The sequence below is a fragment of the Taudactylus pleione genome, unplaced genomic scaffold, assembly GCF_031769625.1.
Source record: "Taudactylus pleione unplaced genomic scaffold, aTauple2 ptg000202l, whole genome shotgun sequence".
Taxonomy (NCBI): domain Eukaryota; kingdom Metazoa; phylum Chordata; class Amphibia; order Anura; family Myobatrachidae; genus Taudactylus; species Taudactylus pleione.
The window spans coordinates 7,320,781-7,340,248 of NW_028284604.1; the positions used below are offsets into that span (position 1 = coordinate 7,320,781).

Genomic DNA, 19,468 nt, shown 5'->3' on the forward strand with positions numbered 1-19,468 from the left:
TCTACATATTTACCCTACCTCCACAGATTTATACAGCCCCTGTCTACTTGCCAGATCAGTGAGAACGTCAACAGAGCTCCATGATTATTGGGATTTTTTTTCCTTGGAATGCGTCTTTTAGCGGATTGTGAGACTTTAATTACAATAGATCAATTAGCCCTCATACTCAAAAACATCTACTAGAATGTGACTGTGTTGGGAGTAAAATGTAAAATGGATTTCATGTGTAAACACCAAAAGTAAGAGTCATCTGCTTACACATACAGCTCTGATCTATGCCTATGGGTAATATAAGGTTCTCTTCATGTGTAATAAAATCGATAGATTAAAAATCTGCAAATTAACATAAAAACACATCTATTGGAGTCTAGCAATATTATTTCTATATACCAATTACACTATAAAGAAAAAACAAAACTCCAATACACATCTGTATCAAAATAGGTGCTGTGATCTTCTAAAAGCAATACATATAACAAAAAGAGACGATAATAATAATAATATGTTATTAAGAAATATGTGAAATAACAGGTGTATACAGAAAAGTAATCTCTTGGTGGGTACCAGCTGTAAGTACGTCTGACAAAGATAATCTGGGACGGTAAACTGAAGAAACAGGTGCCCTCTGGTTGTAGTATTATTACATATTGGTACAAATATAAATAAAACTGTAAAAGTAGCCTCATACCAGAGGTAAAGAACATGAGGCTGAAGCAGTGTTGAAGGCAGGTTGGCCATAGTTGCTCCTGCATTGTGTGCATGGAAAAAAAGACGTATATTCCTCTCTATGTACAGATCTCTGTGGCTGGACTATCCATGTGCTTGGTGTCACAGCTGTCTCATTATCAGTGCACACTTGCAGCAGACCTATTCCTGGTACAAAAGATCCATCTGAAAACAGGAGGATCTCAGTGTACACACAATTCTGCATAGGCCACAATTCTGTCACCACACCCGCACTGATCTTTGCCTATGTGAAACGAGTCCCATTACAGACCAGTTACACCCCATCTATCACAAGTGGAGATGAGTTCGGTTTGTGTACAACTCTGCAATGCCCACAGTTGTGTACACTTGGTTCTGGTGCATTTGCAGAAAAAAAATGTACACACCGCAAACTGCTTTGCATTGAACTCTGCATCAGCCCCAATATGCATTTATCTCTTTACACAAAGTCTAATTATATACACCTCAAAGCCACTTTTACAAATAAATATATATATATATATATATATATATATATATATTAACCTATGTGTAGAAATGACTACATGTGGAGAAAGCCTGTTTCTTCAATTTAGCACATTATAAGGTTGTTTGTTTGTATTGCAATCAGTTATTTTTCAGTAACCTTATTGTTCTTAAAATTACTCTGCACCTACATTCCTGCATTTTTAATTGTAGTTTTTTTAAACAGTCAGAAAATCAAAAGTACACATCAGACTAACTTTATTTTTCAGCCTTACACTGTATAGCATAGGCTCCAAGCTGTGCAGCAATGTTAAATGGACATGGAAGCCGACCTTGTAAGACATCCTGTTTCACCTGCAAAAAGAACTGATACCTGAAAAATAAAAAATACAAGGATGTTACAGTGGAGAACACATATGCTTTAGTATCACTTTCATCTGGTTACTCCTCATCCAGACCTTGAGCTTGAAAGTCTAGCTTCAATTCCACTATAGGAGGGAAACCAATGGGGTAGATTTACTATGGAGTGGTTTGTCAAAGCCATCCATCATCGGCGGCTTTGTCAGATAGTTTGAAAACGGCAATAGAAATAAATGTTAAACCAGGCTTGTCTTCTAATTGAAGAATAAATGTATAGTAACTCAGAAATATATAGCAGAACGCTTCTCATCAAATCTTATATGTAATGCTTCATGAGGCTTATGGAAAAATCACACTACATTTGAAGCTAAAGACAATAATGGTACTGTGTTAGAAAATCAATTGATGTATGATTTGATACTACTGTGTATTGTTGTTAAAAATCTGATACTAGGAACACTAATAGGGGTATTCAATATGGGAGCGAAAACATAATTTTTGCGTTAATATCGCACCTATTACGTCATTATCGCAGGTTTTAGTTTTACACCGTATTCAATTTCAAATACTTTTCGCAGGTTACAAAAGTCTTTGAAAAAAAACGGGGATAACTTTTCACCACTGAATAGGTGGCGAAAAAAAGAGCAGAATTGGAGTTTAGGGGTACAGGCTTAAAAAAAATAGCCTGCACCTTTCAGAATGACCCCTGGAAACGATCTGTCTCAAAAAAAAAATCGGGACATCCCAAAAAAAGCACTTTGAATTTGGGGGCAAAAAAAAAAATGTTGGAGAACAAAGTTAAAAACTAGCGAACTTGACTCTGGCGGGGTCCCCAAGTATGCCCCAGGTGTTTTTTTCATTGCAGCTCCTTGCGCAAGTGGGTTTTTCATGATTTTTTCAAGTCTCTTTAGCAACTTTAAAATATGCTGACCCCCATTTTCAAGTACCCCAAATTTGCTGGGCATAGTTATTTTTCCCCCCAAAAAAATCTAAATGCTCTTCTGCACCACTTTCTTCAAAGTCGCATTTATGCACTTGCGCGGCTATTAGAAACCCCGACTTCCTTCAGGAGTTAAAAATGGGGGTAACCATAGTGATCCCCCATGTCTAGACATCATTAGGGGGGGTCCCAGGCATGTTTCCCGAAAATTCCCGTTTTTGTTAACTTGTAAAAAAAATTTGTAAAAATGTAGAAAGAAATTGACATAAGCCCCCCCCCCCTCCCCCCCCAAAAGCAAAACCAGCCCCAGGCTTGCCAGCCAGTGGTGGTTTCTAAAAATATGGGGAACAAAATGTGTAGGGTTCCACAGTATTTTAGAAACCAACACCAGGCTGCAGGGACTAGTGCTGGTTTTAAATATAGGGGGCAAAAACGACGTGGGGTACCCCCTATATTTAAGACCAGCACCAGACCCAACCGACCGGGGTGTAATGCCACAGCCCGGAGACCCAATCACCGGGGCTCCAGGTCCAAAGCATTACACCCCAAGTCGGTCAGCGCAAGGCGGTGATCACGGGGGAGTCAGGGACCCCCCAAAAAAGGGTCCCCCCTCTCCCGAGCACCACAGGCTTACGCTGAAACCTGGGGCTCATCCCCATACCCCTGGAGCGGCGGGTATGGGGGTAATAGGGGGGCCAAATAATGTAACACTATTGTACTTTACAGTGGAACTACAAGTGCCAGCATGCCTACCATCTTGCACTTGTGGAACTACAAGTGCCAGCAGACATGCGGCACCTGTAATTTCACTGTAAAATAAATAGTTTAAAAAAGACAAAACACACACACCGTGAGTCAGCCCACGTGGGAACTGACAGTTGCCGGAGCCAATCAGCGGGCACTCTACAGTGAGCGCTGCCGCTGATTGGCTGACGGGACTGCAATGCCCCGTGAAGTGCCGGCAGCGGCCATTCGGGAGCTATCTGTATGTGTGACAACACACATACAGATAGCTTGTAGCGTGGATCGGCTAAATGCGTTTTTCGTTTTTTTAAATCCCATGGATTACTGCGGAGAGCAGCGCTGGATGTAGATGAGTATGAAATCTTCCTTAGAGGGCCAAATTTGAAGGATTTCTACTGGAGAAGGGGACAGAAACTTCTGGTATAGGTAAGTATGTGTGAATGGGTAGGTGTATATAATAAACTTATACTGGGCACGGTGTGTGTGTTTTGTCTTTTTTTAACTATTTATTTTACAGTGAAATTACAGGTGCCGCATGTCTGCTGGCACTTGTAGTTCCACAAGTGCAAAATGGCAGGCATGCTGGCACTTGTAGTTCCACTGTAAAGTACAATACTGTTACATTATTTGGCTCCTCTATTACCCCCATACCCACCGCTCCAGGGGTATGGGGATGAGCCCCAGGCTTCAGCGTAAGCCTGTGGTGCTCGGGAGAGGGGGGATCCTTTTTTGGGGGTCCCCAACTCCCCCGAGATCACCAGCTTGCGCTGACCGACTTGGGGTGTAATGCTTTGGACCTGGAGCCCCGGTGATTGGGTCTCCGGGCTGTGGCATTACACCCCGGACAGTTGGGTCTGGTGCTGGTCTTAAATATAGGGGGTACCCCACGTCGTTTTTGCCCCCTATATTTAAAACCAGCACTAGTCCCTGCAGCCTGGTGTTGGTTTCTAAAATACTGTGGAACCCTACACATTTTGTTCCCCATATTTTTAGAAATCACCACTGGCTGGCAAGCCTGGGGCTGGTTTGGCTTTTGGGTGGGGACCTTATGTAATTTTTTTTGTAATTTTTTACAAATTTTTTTTTATAGGTTAACTAAAACGGGAATTTCGGGAAATATTCTAGGGACCCCCCTAAAGATGTCTAGACATGGGGGATCACTACGGTACCCCCATTTTTAACTCCTGAAGGAAGTCGGGGTTTCTAATAGCCGCGGCAGGAAAAAACACCTTGCAAAGCTATTTAAAAACCCGACTTTCTTTTGCAGGCAAAAACGGGGTTACCCATAGTGATCCCCCATGTCTGGACATCTTTAGGGGGGTCCCAGGCATATTTCCCCGAAAATTCCCGTTTTTTCTCTTAAATGGGGTCAAGGGTCATTTTTTAAAAAACAGGGATAATTTTTCTAAGCACTATAGCAAGTGAAAAAAAATGCAGAATAGGGGTTTGGGGGTGTAGGCTTATAAAAAAATAGCCTGTAGTGTTGGGACTGTCCCCTTAAAAGGAAATGTTAAAAAAAAAATTCCCTACAAAAAAATCGGGACACCCTTAAAAAAATTAATTTGGGTTTAAAAAAAAAAAAATCAGGTAAAAAAAAAGTAACAAAATTATTTCTGGTGGGGTCCCCGAGTATGGGGCGGGTGTACCTTTAGGGACTTAAAAATATGCTAGTACCCATTTTCATGTACCCCAAATTTGATGAGACCACTTAAAAAAATGAAAAAAAAAACCTAAGTGCTCTTCTGCGTCACTTCTTCAATGTCGGGAAAAAAAACACCTGCACAGCTATTTAAAAACCCCGGCTTTCTTCTACAGGCAAAAACGGGGGTACCCATAGTGATCCCCGAGGTCTGGACATCTTTAGGGGGCTCCTACAATTAATTACTGAAAGTTCAAGTTTTTTTTTGCTGATCCAAGTATCGCCGGGTCCCGTTTTCGACGATTTCAAATTGAATACGGGGATACGTGGGAGCGCGCGTGATACTTTTTCGCTGGCAAAACCTCTGATGTGGGGCAAAAACCTCGCTGGCGAGGTTAACGTTTCATATTGAATACCCCTATAAGTATCCATTTGTTAATACATTAGATACTTTGTTCTCCCTTCATAAGACAGTTATAAAAAGTACAACTATAGAGCAACAGTAGTAAATAAACAATCATTTTATTTGAATAATAAATCTATACAGGACTATTCAGATTAATATACATATCAATTCACCAGTGTAAAAATACGTTAATAAAGAGCAATATAGGTTGGAAAGTGAGGCTCTAAACGGCCGATAGTTATATGTAATTTTACTTACACTATTTTTCCTACTTAAATTCTATCCTTTTATATTTTCACTGTTTTAATAAATACTGTTATTTTTACTATATAAATAATAAAGGTTATGTTTTAAATTAAGTGCACCGAACAACAACAATTATTTTTCTTTTATCTTTGATATAATACATTCATTGTTAAAAGGCAGCACCCCCTGCTCCATACTTGATTCTATCTGAATAGTTGAAATAATCGGATAAGGGGATAATCATTACATATGTAATTTTCTTGATTCGTATGAGATACAAATACCTGTGCGGATGATGTATTTTCTTTCGTCATTAAATACTTGTCTTCTAATTGACGTTTTAAAACTATTGGCCAGAACGGGCAAACTGCTCCTTAGTAGATCTACCCCCAAGAGCATGAGCTACCCTGCTATAGTTATTACTAGACCCTGGCTAGCCAGCACAGTACTGATGCTTCCATTAAACACCCCTTGGCTGGGGGCACGAGTAATCAGTAATGCTGCCCATCCACTAGCAGACATGAAAACGACTGCACGATTACGACATTGTAATTTGCAGTCGTTTGTCAGTCTGTGATGAGCCTGCACTGAACGAGCAGTCGTTCAGTACAGGCTCATCCATCATCTGCAAACATGCAGGTCATCAGGTTAAAATGCATCGCTGGTCATTTTAGACATTTTTGCAAACGATTTGCAAATGATTTATGAACGATTGAACGATAACGATATCATTATCGTTCATTTAAATGGTCTAGTGGATGGGAAGCTTAAGACTGGAGTCCCAGTATAATAGCTCCAGCCTGGGACTGGTTTCCACTATAGCAGTGTGGTCATTGTCTTTACTCACGGTATCCCTGTTATGATGAATACCAGCCCAAGTTGTCTAGTGTTGGTTGAGGTTTTGAATAACAGTTTACATTTTTTATTTTATTACACAGTGCAGCATTTGTGGTCTGAGCAGTGGAAGCTGTCAATTATTAGCAGGACATTCAGTTGCATGTGTTTGTTCTGCAAGTGACCACCACAGATGTAATCATTTCCAGAATTTAAGTCAGATAGAAATGTACTTATTTGACTGCCAAAACACAGTACACACATAATATATACTTTTCATTCCTCTGACATGAGAAGTAAAATGTGGGCAAAAAAAATGTATCCTACGCTTTGGGAAACACACTTGACGCAATGGCAATGTGGTTCCTTAAAGAGTCGATGCATACTGCAAAAATGAAGTACATGTTTATTGTTACATGATAGTTTCATGGTAGCTACATCTGCACATATCACTCATGCTGACATGTGCTCCATCGCCCTGTTGCAACTGGCAAATGCTGCTCCATCTGTAGGAAAGCTAAACACTGCAAACAAGACAGAACACATGGAAAACTTCATCTGATCTACAAAATCTGTTATTCCCCAGCTACTTAATTTGCTTAGAACTCCGATTAGCAACTGATTATGCCGATGGAAACCGCTGGCTCCTGACTACAGAAAGCTACAGACTGCAACTGTGACAGTGATCAGACAGATTTGTACTGTGTCCCATCTGCGTTCACCATTATTACTTAGCGAAAGCAATTTAATCATTACAATAAAGTCGCCTGTGTATTCACACAACTTTATTGAAGCTAAAAAAAATACTGAAATATAAATATAGTATTACATTCAACTCTAAACATTATAATTTACAAAAAAAACATACAAAGGTAAGATAAAAACAGGGTTAGTGTAACTTTAACGAACAAACTTCCCAATACGGGAGAATATCAAAGAATTTACAGTACTCACATGTAAATGATACTACTTTATAGTAGAATAGATTATAGAAAACAGTTTGTTTTCTATGTAACAAAAATTATTTATGATTATAATGCTTGAGATATATTAATCCAAAAATATTTGCAACATAGCACTTTGGAGCGTAGCCTCGGTAACAAATGCCATCTTCAGATTTCATTAGCCAGTGAAGCCTATTGGCTACACTATGCAAAGTCTACCATGGCAATGGCCACTCACAAATGTGTGGTCTGCTTTAGCAATCACTGCTAATGACCTGCCGGATGCCCTTACTCAGCATGTGTTTTTTTTTTATACAACCAGGAAATACTTTTTATTGTTGCAATAAAAAATTCAAGTTACGATAATTAATTAATATGCCCCTTTATGAGCTGTTACATGTGATAGGTTTACATGGGCCTTGAAGCACCACAATTCTCATCATATCATATTTATTAAATGCAATAACAGTTTCACTTTTTGCATTTCAAATACTATAAAAAAAATGTTGTCAGAATTGTGGGCCTGATTCAGAGCTGGACGCTCTTTCAGAGCGCTCGCTCTGAATCAGTGCCCTCCCTCTCTTTTTTTAGAGCGGCCTCCATAGCGAGCGGCCAAAAAGATGGTCAAGACCATCGCGACCATCGGGCTTGCGATGAGACCCTTGTGGTAGGGTCTCGTCTGCCGCAAGCCCTGGAGTGCTTTTGGCTCTATCAGAGCCAAAAGCACTCCCACTGACATCACTTGTGATGTCAGTGGGGCCGGCCCCAGACGGTAGGCGTTCCCATGGGAGTGCCTCCGTCTGGGCAGCGACGCCCCCGGCACGCCCACCAAAGGGGGCGTGCTGTCACTCACCATCGACAGCACGCCCCCTTTGTAGCGAGACCCATAGCGACAGCTTGCCCGTCACTATGCGGGTCTCGCGCATGCGTGCGACGGAGCTGGCTCCCTCGTGCGCATGCGCACTTGGCCAACATCGACCCACTTGCGAGCGCTCAGCGCTCACGAGCGGGTCTGAATCAGGCCCTGTGTCAGATTTTTTAAAAATTCCTTCTAAATACCAATCTATTGTTGGGTGCAATTGTCAAGATCTGCTCTTATTCTGTATGCGTAGTATACTCTGCCACTCCTGGCAAATGGACAAACATTGGGGACCCCATTATGATGAGCACACATTTGTAGATACCATTCAGATGAAGGAGAACCTTGTAAGGCTGGGGAGAGGATTTCCTACTCACCCTGGTGTCAGGTTCATGTAGGAAGGTGTACTGTGCTAATTAGCTCATAGTATACCATGTGTTATATTTATACATCAGATGCTGCAGCTGTCCAACTACATGGTGTCCCTGGAAACTGTAATGAAAAGCTGGCAACTGTATACAGTACCTGGTTATCTCTTCCTTCAATTTACATGGATCTTCTGCATAAAACTTAACTCCAAAATATAGAGTGTAGGGAGGGCCCGCTATATATAAAAGAGAAATGAGTAAATATACTTATACCACACAAAATATAAAACATATAAATGTAGTAGAAAAAGTAATGTACAGCATTGTATATCAAGAATGTAACTAGGTTTCATGTAAACATAGAGGAAGGGAGAGAGGCATTTTACACAAAGACTATCTGTACATAATATCCTTTCCCTAAGGGTAGATCAATATATACATGTATACACTGACTTTGTTAGGAACAACTGCTCATTAATGCAAATATCTAATCAGCCAATCATGTAGCAGCAACTCAATCAATAAAAGCATATAGATATATGGTCAAAGAGCAGACAAACAGTGGCAATGAGGATGGATGGTTTCCTTGGCTGAAGGCACTATCAGGTATACTGGATGATCGGAATACATATGATTGACCAGCGGTCAGAATGCCGTCGGTCAAAAGACCGACAACAGCATCCCAATGTTTAGATTCCCGACAGGGGCCGGTAAGTAGGCTAACCCTTCCCCTCACCCTCCCCCAGTGGTGCCTAAACCTAACCTCCCCCCGGTGGTGCCTAACCCTAACCTCCCCACGGTGGTACCTAAACCTAACCACCTCCTTCCCGCACCCTAAACCTGATCCTCCCCGGGTGGTGCCTAACCGTAACCTCCCTCCGGTGGTGCCTAACCTAACCCTCCCTCCAGGTAGCCTAACCCTAACCCCCCCGGGAGGTCAGTAGACCTAACACCCTCATCCCGGCCTAACCCTAACCCGCATACTTACCATCGGGATGCTGGCAGTCGGGATGTGGACGTGTCTTGATATCTTCGGGATGGCGGCGTTGGCATTCTGACGGGCGTCTGGATTCCGGCGTCGGTATACTGATGTCCGGCATCCTGTCTGCAGCATCCTGACTGCATCCCGGATGGGCTATTATGTTGCTGGGACACTTGGGCTAAGGGTAATGTTTTACACAATACTCCAAATCCATTTTATTTCATGACAAAACATCTGGCTCCTAACTCTTGTTACATGTAGTAACAGGATAACTTTTTACTAATTATAGAATTCAAATAATATATATTGAAGCAAATAGTAGTTTTATGTAACCTTACAGATTTTACATAAATTATGATAATTAAGGGTCAAACCTTATTAAGCTTTTAATTAGACATAAGTCAGCATGAAAACGGACAATCCTCCTGAAAGCCAGTGTTTGTTGTCCATGGACAGGTAACCTACTGTAGGTAAAGATCTTTGATGTTTCGGAAAGCACACTCAGGCAATGTACTTACTGCTAATCAGGTCTTTGTGTTCTGAGATAGTCTTCGCAGGATCCAGCCAATACTGCACAAAAACAATATAGAAATGTCTTACTAACAACAGTGAAGCAAATCAAGGAAGAGTAATATAAAACAAGCCAACATTTCCCAGTTATGTAGCTAGCTAGTGATTTTCTAATGCAAAACTATTGGATGGTCACGAAGGTCATTAAAATAAAATCCATCAGCTAAATATATTGTTCAGTCCAACTTTTATTATAATCATTTATAAAATTAACCCTTTCATCCATTTCAGTTGCCAGGATTGCAGTGTCCTCATATAAGGGATTTTCACAGTTTATTAGGGACATTGGGCCTGATTCATCACAATGCAACAGTGTACGCAGACTGGCCGATGGTGCATACCGCGCATGCACCGCAGAGCGCAGGTCAGGATTGTGATAGCTCTGCGATCACGCACGCAGACAGAAAACCATTGCAGACTGAGTGACGTCAGCGTTTGGGGGTGGTGATGAGGGAGTGGTCGGAGAAATACAGGGGTGCCTGTCCGTTTGAACACCGTTTCCTAGGCGTGCAGAAATTAGCCACTGCTACGCCATTTGCACCTTACGTACTCACTACATGCGATGACAGTTGCAATTTCTGAGACAGGTCACACCTGCTGCAATTGTGCGTGAGGGCCGATGTTACCAATGTGTACGCAGGATTGCGAGGTCTTACGGATGTGAGAAAGCGGTAGTGGGCGTCTCTATTCTGGCTGAGCACCTGCAAACATTAGCATATTTTCGCAGCAGTACTGCGTGCGTAATCGCAGCTGCGATCGCAATAGCGATTCGTAATGAATCAGGGCCATTGTGCACATTTCATTTAATAAGTTTTTAACCATTTTCCCAGTGCCTATGCGTGAATGTGACCTAGGCATATGACAAAAATCCTGGAGGAGCAAACACAACCTGCAGGAACCTATTTAAAAAAAGGGATTATGAGGACCAAAATGTAATTAGGAGATAAAAAGCTAATTATACCAAGAAAATTGGAATTAACTTCACACAGCATAGTAAAGAGCAAAGCAAGGTAAAGTTCACCCTTAATACCAGCTACCGTATGTGACACAGCGATTTCACATAGTACGTGGCCATGAATGTAAATTGCAATGAGGTAGTCTGAGGTTAGCACTGAGAAGAGGCCTTATCTGCTGATCACCAGTCACATAACACTTACGCTGTCTGAATGACAAGACACCAGGCTGCAACCAGCACGGAAAGACCATAACAAAGACTGAGGGCTTCCATTACAGAGCAAAGCACAAATTCAATACCATGCCTCATTCATCAGTATGTTATCAAATTGTGCCGTATACTTCTAATAAAGACCCCCGATGATGGGAAGAGTCAGCTATTACAGATGAATGTGGGGATCCAATCATCTTCACAAGAGTGCCTTACCTGGACGAATCCCTTTATAAAGCACCCAGACAAAGTACTATAGTGTTCCTTCATTTTGTATTGTGGCTCAGTGAAGAGAGTACAAAAAGGCACTTGTACATTATTTCTCATTGGTCAGAATATTAAACAAACAAACAAACAACAAATAATCTCACAAAACTCAGAGCAGCTTGACCTGAAGCAAGGGATTGTGGGTGTTATAATTATAAAGAGCTGCTTACGGTAGAGGGCTTTGCTTTTATTTTATTTTCAACCATTTGCTATGGAATATTTCCTGGGAACAATGCTGATCAGACATTTTAGCAGAAAGCTGGCACACTGTATAGTGTAATATTATCTTTCTGTATATAACATACAATATTCAGTCGAGGTATACATTAGTGGGTAATGTGGGGTGACATAAATGCAGACAATACAAAGGTGAAGAGGGCTCTTGAATAGAAAGTTTGCATTTTCACAAATCGATGATTGATGATGGCATCGCTAAGTGACTGGATAATTAAGCAAATACTAATGCGTTTTCAGAACAAGTGATAGGATTTAACATAAATTGCAGAAAATGTATAGCATGTACAGGACTACAATGAATGATGGAGAAAAACGTTTTAAATGGAAAGATATTAAAAACAGATTAATACATCACAGCAAAGGTAACTGGAGAAGATCATTCTGCACTGGGTGGGATGGGCCATACTGGTCTGTATTGTGGCATACGGGAGTAAAGCTAGGTACACATTAGACCATGAGTACCCAGCCGATATATCATGTGCGACGGACCCGGCGAGGGTGCCGGCATCAGCGAGTGCATACACACTTGCAGATGCCGGAAGCGACAAAGCGAAGGCGGGGTGGTAGCGGGGGCTGCGCTGCATTCAGCAGCATGGTATCGCTAGCTACATCCCCACAGCTTTCTGTATGTAAAAAAGATCTGATGCGTTGGACGATCCACGGGAGCACGCGTCGGCATCGTGCGAACACACTGGACGATATGGACAATTTGTCATTCCGATGCGTTGGAATCGGAAGATATCGTCTAGTGTGTAGGGGTCTTAACTGAGGAATGATTCAGAATCAAGGCTTTATTACACAGTAGTTGTAACTTTAATAACTTACTTTCTCTTAAAAATGCCATAGGCATAACTGTTGTGGGCTTGATGCAGAGATGGATGCTAATGCAATCGCAGCTGCGATTTCACAGACCGCAGCTACGAAAATATACTAATAGTTCCAAAGCTTACCCAAGAATAGGGATGCCCACTGCTGCCTTCTCATTTTCATCCAACGTCACATACCAGTGTAAATATTGGTAACATCGACGCACATCGACTAGCCATGCAGTCCTTGCGGAAATACTGACCTGTCGCAATTACAGCAGCTCTCCTGACATGCAGAGAGCTCTCATGCTGCGTATTAGATTGCAATGGCTATGTTATGCACGCCCATGTAACGGCGTTTAAATAGAAAGACACACCTGCGTTTTACTAAATACTGACTACCTGTCACTCACTTTGTGAATGGGTTCTCTGTGCGTGTGGAATCGCAAGATAATCGCTGAGTGTTGACACATGCGGAATAGCAAAAAAAAACCTGGTCCTGCATAAAGATCGGTATAGTGTAGAACATCTCTGAATCAAGTCCTGTATCCATTAATATAGAATTTGAGTTGGCATTCAGAGGAAGAATAAAACAATAAGCCCTGGACAATGCACAATTTATGTACTCTACATAAATATTCTGTATGTGCCTGTGATAACGCACTGTACACGTTATCATTCTTTAATGTTCCATACAGAACACAGCAGAGTTTCAATTTTAATTACACCACAATGCCATATAGAAATCTGTATGAAGGCTGATAGCCCTAGAATGTTGTATGACCATCTCTCAGCATGTATTGGAATATACAGCAAGGCCCTCATTTCATCCTCAACTCACCTAGAATTAAGATCATACATGCAGTTTAAGTGCAACCATACTGTTCAATCATAAATATTGACAGAGTACATGTCGACATGTACATTATGTCAACATATACAATGTCGACTTGCAACATGTTGACACCTATTTTTATCATTAACCCTAATACTAACGCCAACCCTAATGTTGACAGTTTAACCATTTAGACATGTAATATGACCACATTTTGCAGGTGTGGATATGTTAAATGTCGGCATATTAACCATTTCGACATGGTAAAATTATACATTCTGCTGTTGTTGACCTTTTGAACGTCTACATTCTGAATGTAGACATGCTGACTACGTCCCATAGAAGATACCATCCCCTTTACACTGTGGGCCCCAGGCTACAGCCCCACCTCGTAATCAGCCATCGCAGTCTCTACTTTCCACACATAGGTATGTACAGTATATGCATTTATTTTATATTAGCCTAACTTTGCAGTATTTATAAATTGCCCAAATCTCCTGCAGCGCTGTACTGAGTAAGTACTACACACACAGGGCATTATAGACACCGCATGGCTAACATTTACACAAACATGAGACAAGAGGAATGAAAACTCAAACATGACATGGATAGAAAGAAGAGGTGAGGGAACAAGTAAGATGACGGAACGGGTAATTGTTAGACTGGTGTGAGAAGATCTGACAGATCTCGTGAGTGGAGCGAGTTATTATAGAGTCAGAATATAGAGATGAGCTGTAGGCTTAACTACGAAGCTCAGAAAAGCAAAATTCATCATTTTTTGTTGTTACATAATCCACAAAACAACATGAAAAACATCATATTGGCTGCCATCACACCTAAGCCATTAAGATCCCACTAAATCCACTAGAGAAAGTAGAACAGCTTGAGTCATACAATGTGTGAGGTGTGAAGTATTACACTGTGTCAGCATGTTACCTTGTGCTGCTCTCCCCTTAGCTGATGAAAGGTATTAACATGTAAAGGCAGGAATCCTGAAGTGTAGCAAACATGATTTTCACTTTCGCTACTGTCTGTACTTCATTGTGTTTGTCTGTCGTCAGCTATGACAAATGCCCAATCATCCTTTCAATCACTGGGATACTCCAGTAGAGTAGTGCTATGACAGGTATGTGTAGGAAGAGGTAAGCATCTAACCATCAGTGTGGAAATCCTCAAAAAGAGCAAGTTCTAGTACAGAGGACCACAATTTGTCCGCACTAGCGGTTATTTAATGTTATTCAGCATTTACAACAAGCCATAGCACCAAGTTCCACACTAGCCAGAGACAAGCGGTGGTCTGTACCTACTGAAAATGCAATGTTGGTACATTGGTGCAGTATGGAATGGTCCTCTGATTCCCACTCTTAGGACTCGTTTAGAAATGAAATTTGCTCATGTAGACCTGAAAACACTGCAGGGATTGGGACAATTAATTGTGGTACTTGCATCAGGACCTTTGTGTAGTGTTTTAAATTGCTGGTGTAAACCATATTTCATAATAAACTTATGAAGTATGGGCCTCATTCAGACCCACTCGCAAGCGGCTGTCCGCTCGCAAGTGGGTCGATGGTGTGCACTGCGCATGCGCACGACGGAGGGAGCTCCGTTGTGCGCATGCGTCAGACGCGACGAGCGAAGGACTTTCCTTCGCACGTTGTGTCTGATCAAAGGGGGCGTGCTGTCGATGTTGATTGACAGCACGCCCCCTTTGGTGGGCGTGCCGGGGGCGTGCCTGCCAGACGGAGGCGTTCCCAAGGGAACGCCTACCGTCTGAAGTCGGCCCCATTGACATCACTAGTGATGTCAGTGGGAGTGATTTTGGCTCTGATAGAGCCAAAATCACTCCAGGGCTTGTGGTCGAAAACCCCGACCACAGGCTTCTGGTCGCACTGGCTATGGTCGCGATGGTCAAGACCATCGCGACCATCATCCTGCACGCTCGTATGTGCTGTGGGTGGTGACCCACAGCTATACGAGCGTCCAGGAGGACGCTCCATTTTTATGGAGGACGGCCCTCATTCAGAGCAAGCGCTCTGCTCAGAGCGTCCGGCTCTGAATGAGGGCCTATATTCCCAAAAAGCATCACAGAAAACGCACACATATATAAACAAATGGTACCTATTTATCATTGGTAATTTTTCTGAAAATCATGCAGAAACCTTTAAGCTGGACACACACTATACAATGTGTGTACCCAGTGACGGAACAACGCAATGTTATGATACATTGCGCGCACCATACATACTACATATCGTTCCATGCTGCATGTAGTAGCATGGCTTTGTACATTGCATCAGCCCATCTTATTTGCAGCACAGCAGATGGGATGATGCGATGAACAACTGCCATGCACACACAATCAGGTGTACACACTATACAATCCGCACAATATATAGTTCCCATCCCTGTCGTAACAATATATTGTATGATATATCTTATAGTGTGTACCCAGCTTTAGTATCAAAGGCATCTATGACAGCTGTAATACAGGAGATATCAAATATGTCTGCTGGGTTAATTAAATACCCTTATAACACTGCCATGGGTCTCTTTGGGAAGTGCAATGTTCTCCAATTTACCAAGCTACCGTCATTTAGATTTAAATTTAGCCACTGCAGGTTATAGGTCACAGTTTTGCCTAAAGAGGACTCTCCAGAATTCTCCCCAGCAACCTTTAATGTGCACATGTGCTGTCCGATGACTGTGGGATGTAGCCAGGAAGCTGGCAGTCTGAATCAGGCCCTGTGTGTGTGTGCAGCTAGGAAGCTGGTCCTAAACCTGGCAGTAAAGTAATAGCGGAAGTTATCACTTTACTACTCACTTGTTGATAGGATAGGCTCTTATCTGAGCCACAGCACCAGCAAGTAGTGTTTGTTAAATTGTCACAAAACACATCTGTTATCTCTGCAAATAGCAGTAATAGTAACAACTGAAACTTATTGGGGCAAAACTGCATTGGGTAATAATAATACAGCTGTATAATTACACAGTTTATATTATGTGTGTATTATCTCTTCATTGCATTCTTTATCATGGAAAACATACAGAAATAAGATCATTCATTAGCAGTTACACCACTTACTAATCAATTGCAAACATACACATCTGTTGTGAGGGGTGTGATACGAGATGCCGGCGGTCAGGATGCCGCCTGTCAAAAAACCAACAACGGCAACCCGATCGTCAGTATGCCGACAGGGGCTCCGTAAGTACACTAACCCTACCCCCTTCATCCCCTAACCCTTCCTTCCTGCACCCTACCTCCCCCGCATCCTAACCCTCCCTTTTAGTGCCTAAACCTAACACACCCTGTACGCAGCCTAACCCTAACCTCTCCCTCCCCCGCAGCCTAACTCCCCCCCGTGCCTAAACCTAACCCTCTCGCCCCACGTGGTGTAAAAATATACTTACTCGCTATACCAACATTTGGGATGCCGGCTGTCGGGATTCAGGCGTCGGGATCTCAAACCATGCTGGTCTTCTGCCCTTGGTTCGGGATTCAGTCGTCAGGATTTCGACTGCCGGCATCCTGAACGGCGGCATATTAACTACATCCCATTGTGAGTCTGTTCCCAGTGATGTCGGTATCTTTATTGTTCAGCATGGAATTCCTGAAGACTACTGTGACACCTTATGTCAGGTATACACTTGGCCGACTGCCTGACTGACCGATTTGGTATGTATGCTGCTGTGCATACACATTTACCAACTGGCAGACCGATATGTCTGGCTGCAGGAACCAGTTGTGACGTCATTGTCGCAGGCAGATGTACAGGATATACAGATGTGTCCTCATATGCTATTACTGTGGTTGTGCCCTTCTCGGCACGCCAGGTCCCTTACAACCCTGCTTGCATCTAACTAATTTTTCGCATTTTCTTGCCTAAAAATGTCTTAGTCACAATGCAATGCAACAAAACCGCTTCACGAGACTGCACTCATTGATTTGATATGCAGCACTTGTATGCCTGTGTGAGGCGGAGTCTGAATCTGTATATGTATATGAAGTGCTAGGATGTAGCGCCTGACGCTTTTTTTCCCGCCAAGTTCTGTTGTGCTTCAGACAGATTCAGACTCAGTCGCACACAGATACATAAGTGTCGCATATCAAATGAATCAGTGCAGTATCCTAAAGCGGACTATCGCATTCGATTGCGACTAAGACACGAAAAAGAAGCTACACCGCTCGGCATGGCTCATTCGCGACAGGCATCTTGTGACTCATGGTATACTGAGGCTAGTTGTATAAGGACACATCTGTATCTTAAGGGTCCCACACAGGGTGCGATATAGCGGCCGATCTGACAGATTGGAACGATGTTGCAGCTACATCGTTCCTTGTGTGGGCATGATATGGTCTGCTGCATGCTCCCGTGGTGCAATAGATCTGTGAATGACATAATCGCCCCCCGGTCGGGACGATGTATCGCTCCACGGCTGCATGAATGATATATTGTTCAGTGTGTACCCAGAATTAGTCAGATTAGGTTGTTACAACGTGTAAAATGCCTGCTGATTTTTTATTATACAGTAGGTGTCTTTTTCTTTTACTAAATGTGTTGTTTTAATGTATTACTGAGGGTACGAAGGGTAATGTGAGGCTTTTCAAAGATTAGAGTACCGCCAAATAAGGCCTCTGAACTGTATTAGCTTGCCTATCACTCCCCTAAATTATATTTATTTCTGCCAAATAAATTCATGTCTATACAATACTCGTATGTTGAGTAAGCTCTTCTTTCAGTTATATAACACCTAGAACTAGAGCAAACATCTTTCCTCTCCCCTATGATGTATAGTAGCAGAGAGACAGGCCAATTTGTTACATAAACAATACCCATAGATCATGTTTAACATAGTTAATTTAATTTTATGTATTCCCTCGAGATATATATATATATATAATTTACAACCATTTGGGATGTCCAGTCATGTTTCCATATGAAAAGGAAAACAATATTGCTCAACTCGGGCTTTTTACTCCAGCGCAGGTGGTGGAACAAGAGGAACATTCAGAAGACGTAATCTTATTATATACATATAACCCTTTCATTACTAAGCAGGCAGCACAATGATCACACAGTGTAACCATGTACCTGAGTGTTCTTCAAAAGAGGTTATGTCCAGAATGGAAAATAAATTCCACAATGAGCTAAGATGTGAGAACATTAATGTTTCTCTGCCCAGAGTGAAGTAAGGTCAGCTTCTATCAACACGGATAAGGAGATAAATCAGGTCCTGTATAAGATCTGACAGGACAAGTATTTCTCACATACTATACTTTGAAAATACACAGAAGCCATACATTGACCAAATTGCATTTGCAGTGTAGAGTAGAATAATGATGAAAGAAACCTATTATTAAGCAATTGTACATTTCAGCTTCATGTTACAGAAAATAGAAGATAATGTATTCATCTTAAAATGAAGTGATATGCTTGTGGACCTTTATACTAGTCACTAGTGTTCCATTCCTGACTGAAACCAAAGGGCTAAACTAAAAAGTACGATTTGTAGTCATGTGATCTCAGGAGATTGATCACATGACAGAAATCACTCATTTTGTACCTCAGTTTCCTATGTGCTCTTGATCTTCTACACCAGTATTTTTTTAAACACTTTGTATTGTGATGATCTCCTTGAGTCGTACAATGGAGCAATTTAATCATCTCGCGTGGACTTCAGGTAATTAGTCTCCTCCATAGATTTAAATGGGATGAGCAATGACTTGCTCATTTAGAAGACCTTACACAGTTCATTAAAAGGGAGAACACATGACTTTCCCTTTCAAACTTTATGTGAGTAATCTCACGACATTAATTGCATAAAATTATGTAAATCAACTTTGTATTTTCTCACGTGATTCATCTCATGAGACTTAAATCACAGGATCGTGCAGCTTTAGCCAAAAAGCAAAAGTGCTCAAAGCACTATTTCAATGGGACACAATACAGGTTACAGAATCTTTTTTGCGCACACTGAGGGCCTTATTCAGAGATGGACGCTAATGCAATTGCAGCTGCGATTTTGCACAGAATGCATCTGCGAAAATATGCCTTCTCATGTGTATGACGTTGC

At 41.9% G+C, this 19,468-nt stretch overlaps 1 protein-coding gene across 1 annotated transcript in view; it reads right to left on the reverse strand.

Annotated features, from left to right (window-relative positions):
- The window catches only part of EPB41L4A (erythrocyte membrane protein band 4.1 like 4A), a 258,913-nt gene that overhangs the window by 119,822 nt on the left and 119,623 nt on the right, over positions 1–19,468 (reverse strand). Inside the window, exons 3-5 of the mRNA XM_088477685.1 lie at positions 10,032–10,083; positions 8,689–8,767; positions 1,467–1,564 (exon numbers count right to left, since the gene is read on the reverse strand). Coding sequence (XP_088333811.1) covers positions 1,467–1,564; positions 8,689–8,767; positions 10,032–10,083 — 229 coding nt within the window. The remainder of the gene's footprint in view (positions 1–1,466; positions 1,565–8,688; positions 8,768–10,031; positions 10,084–19,468) is intronic.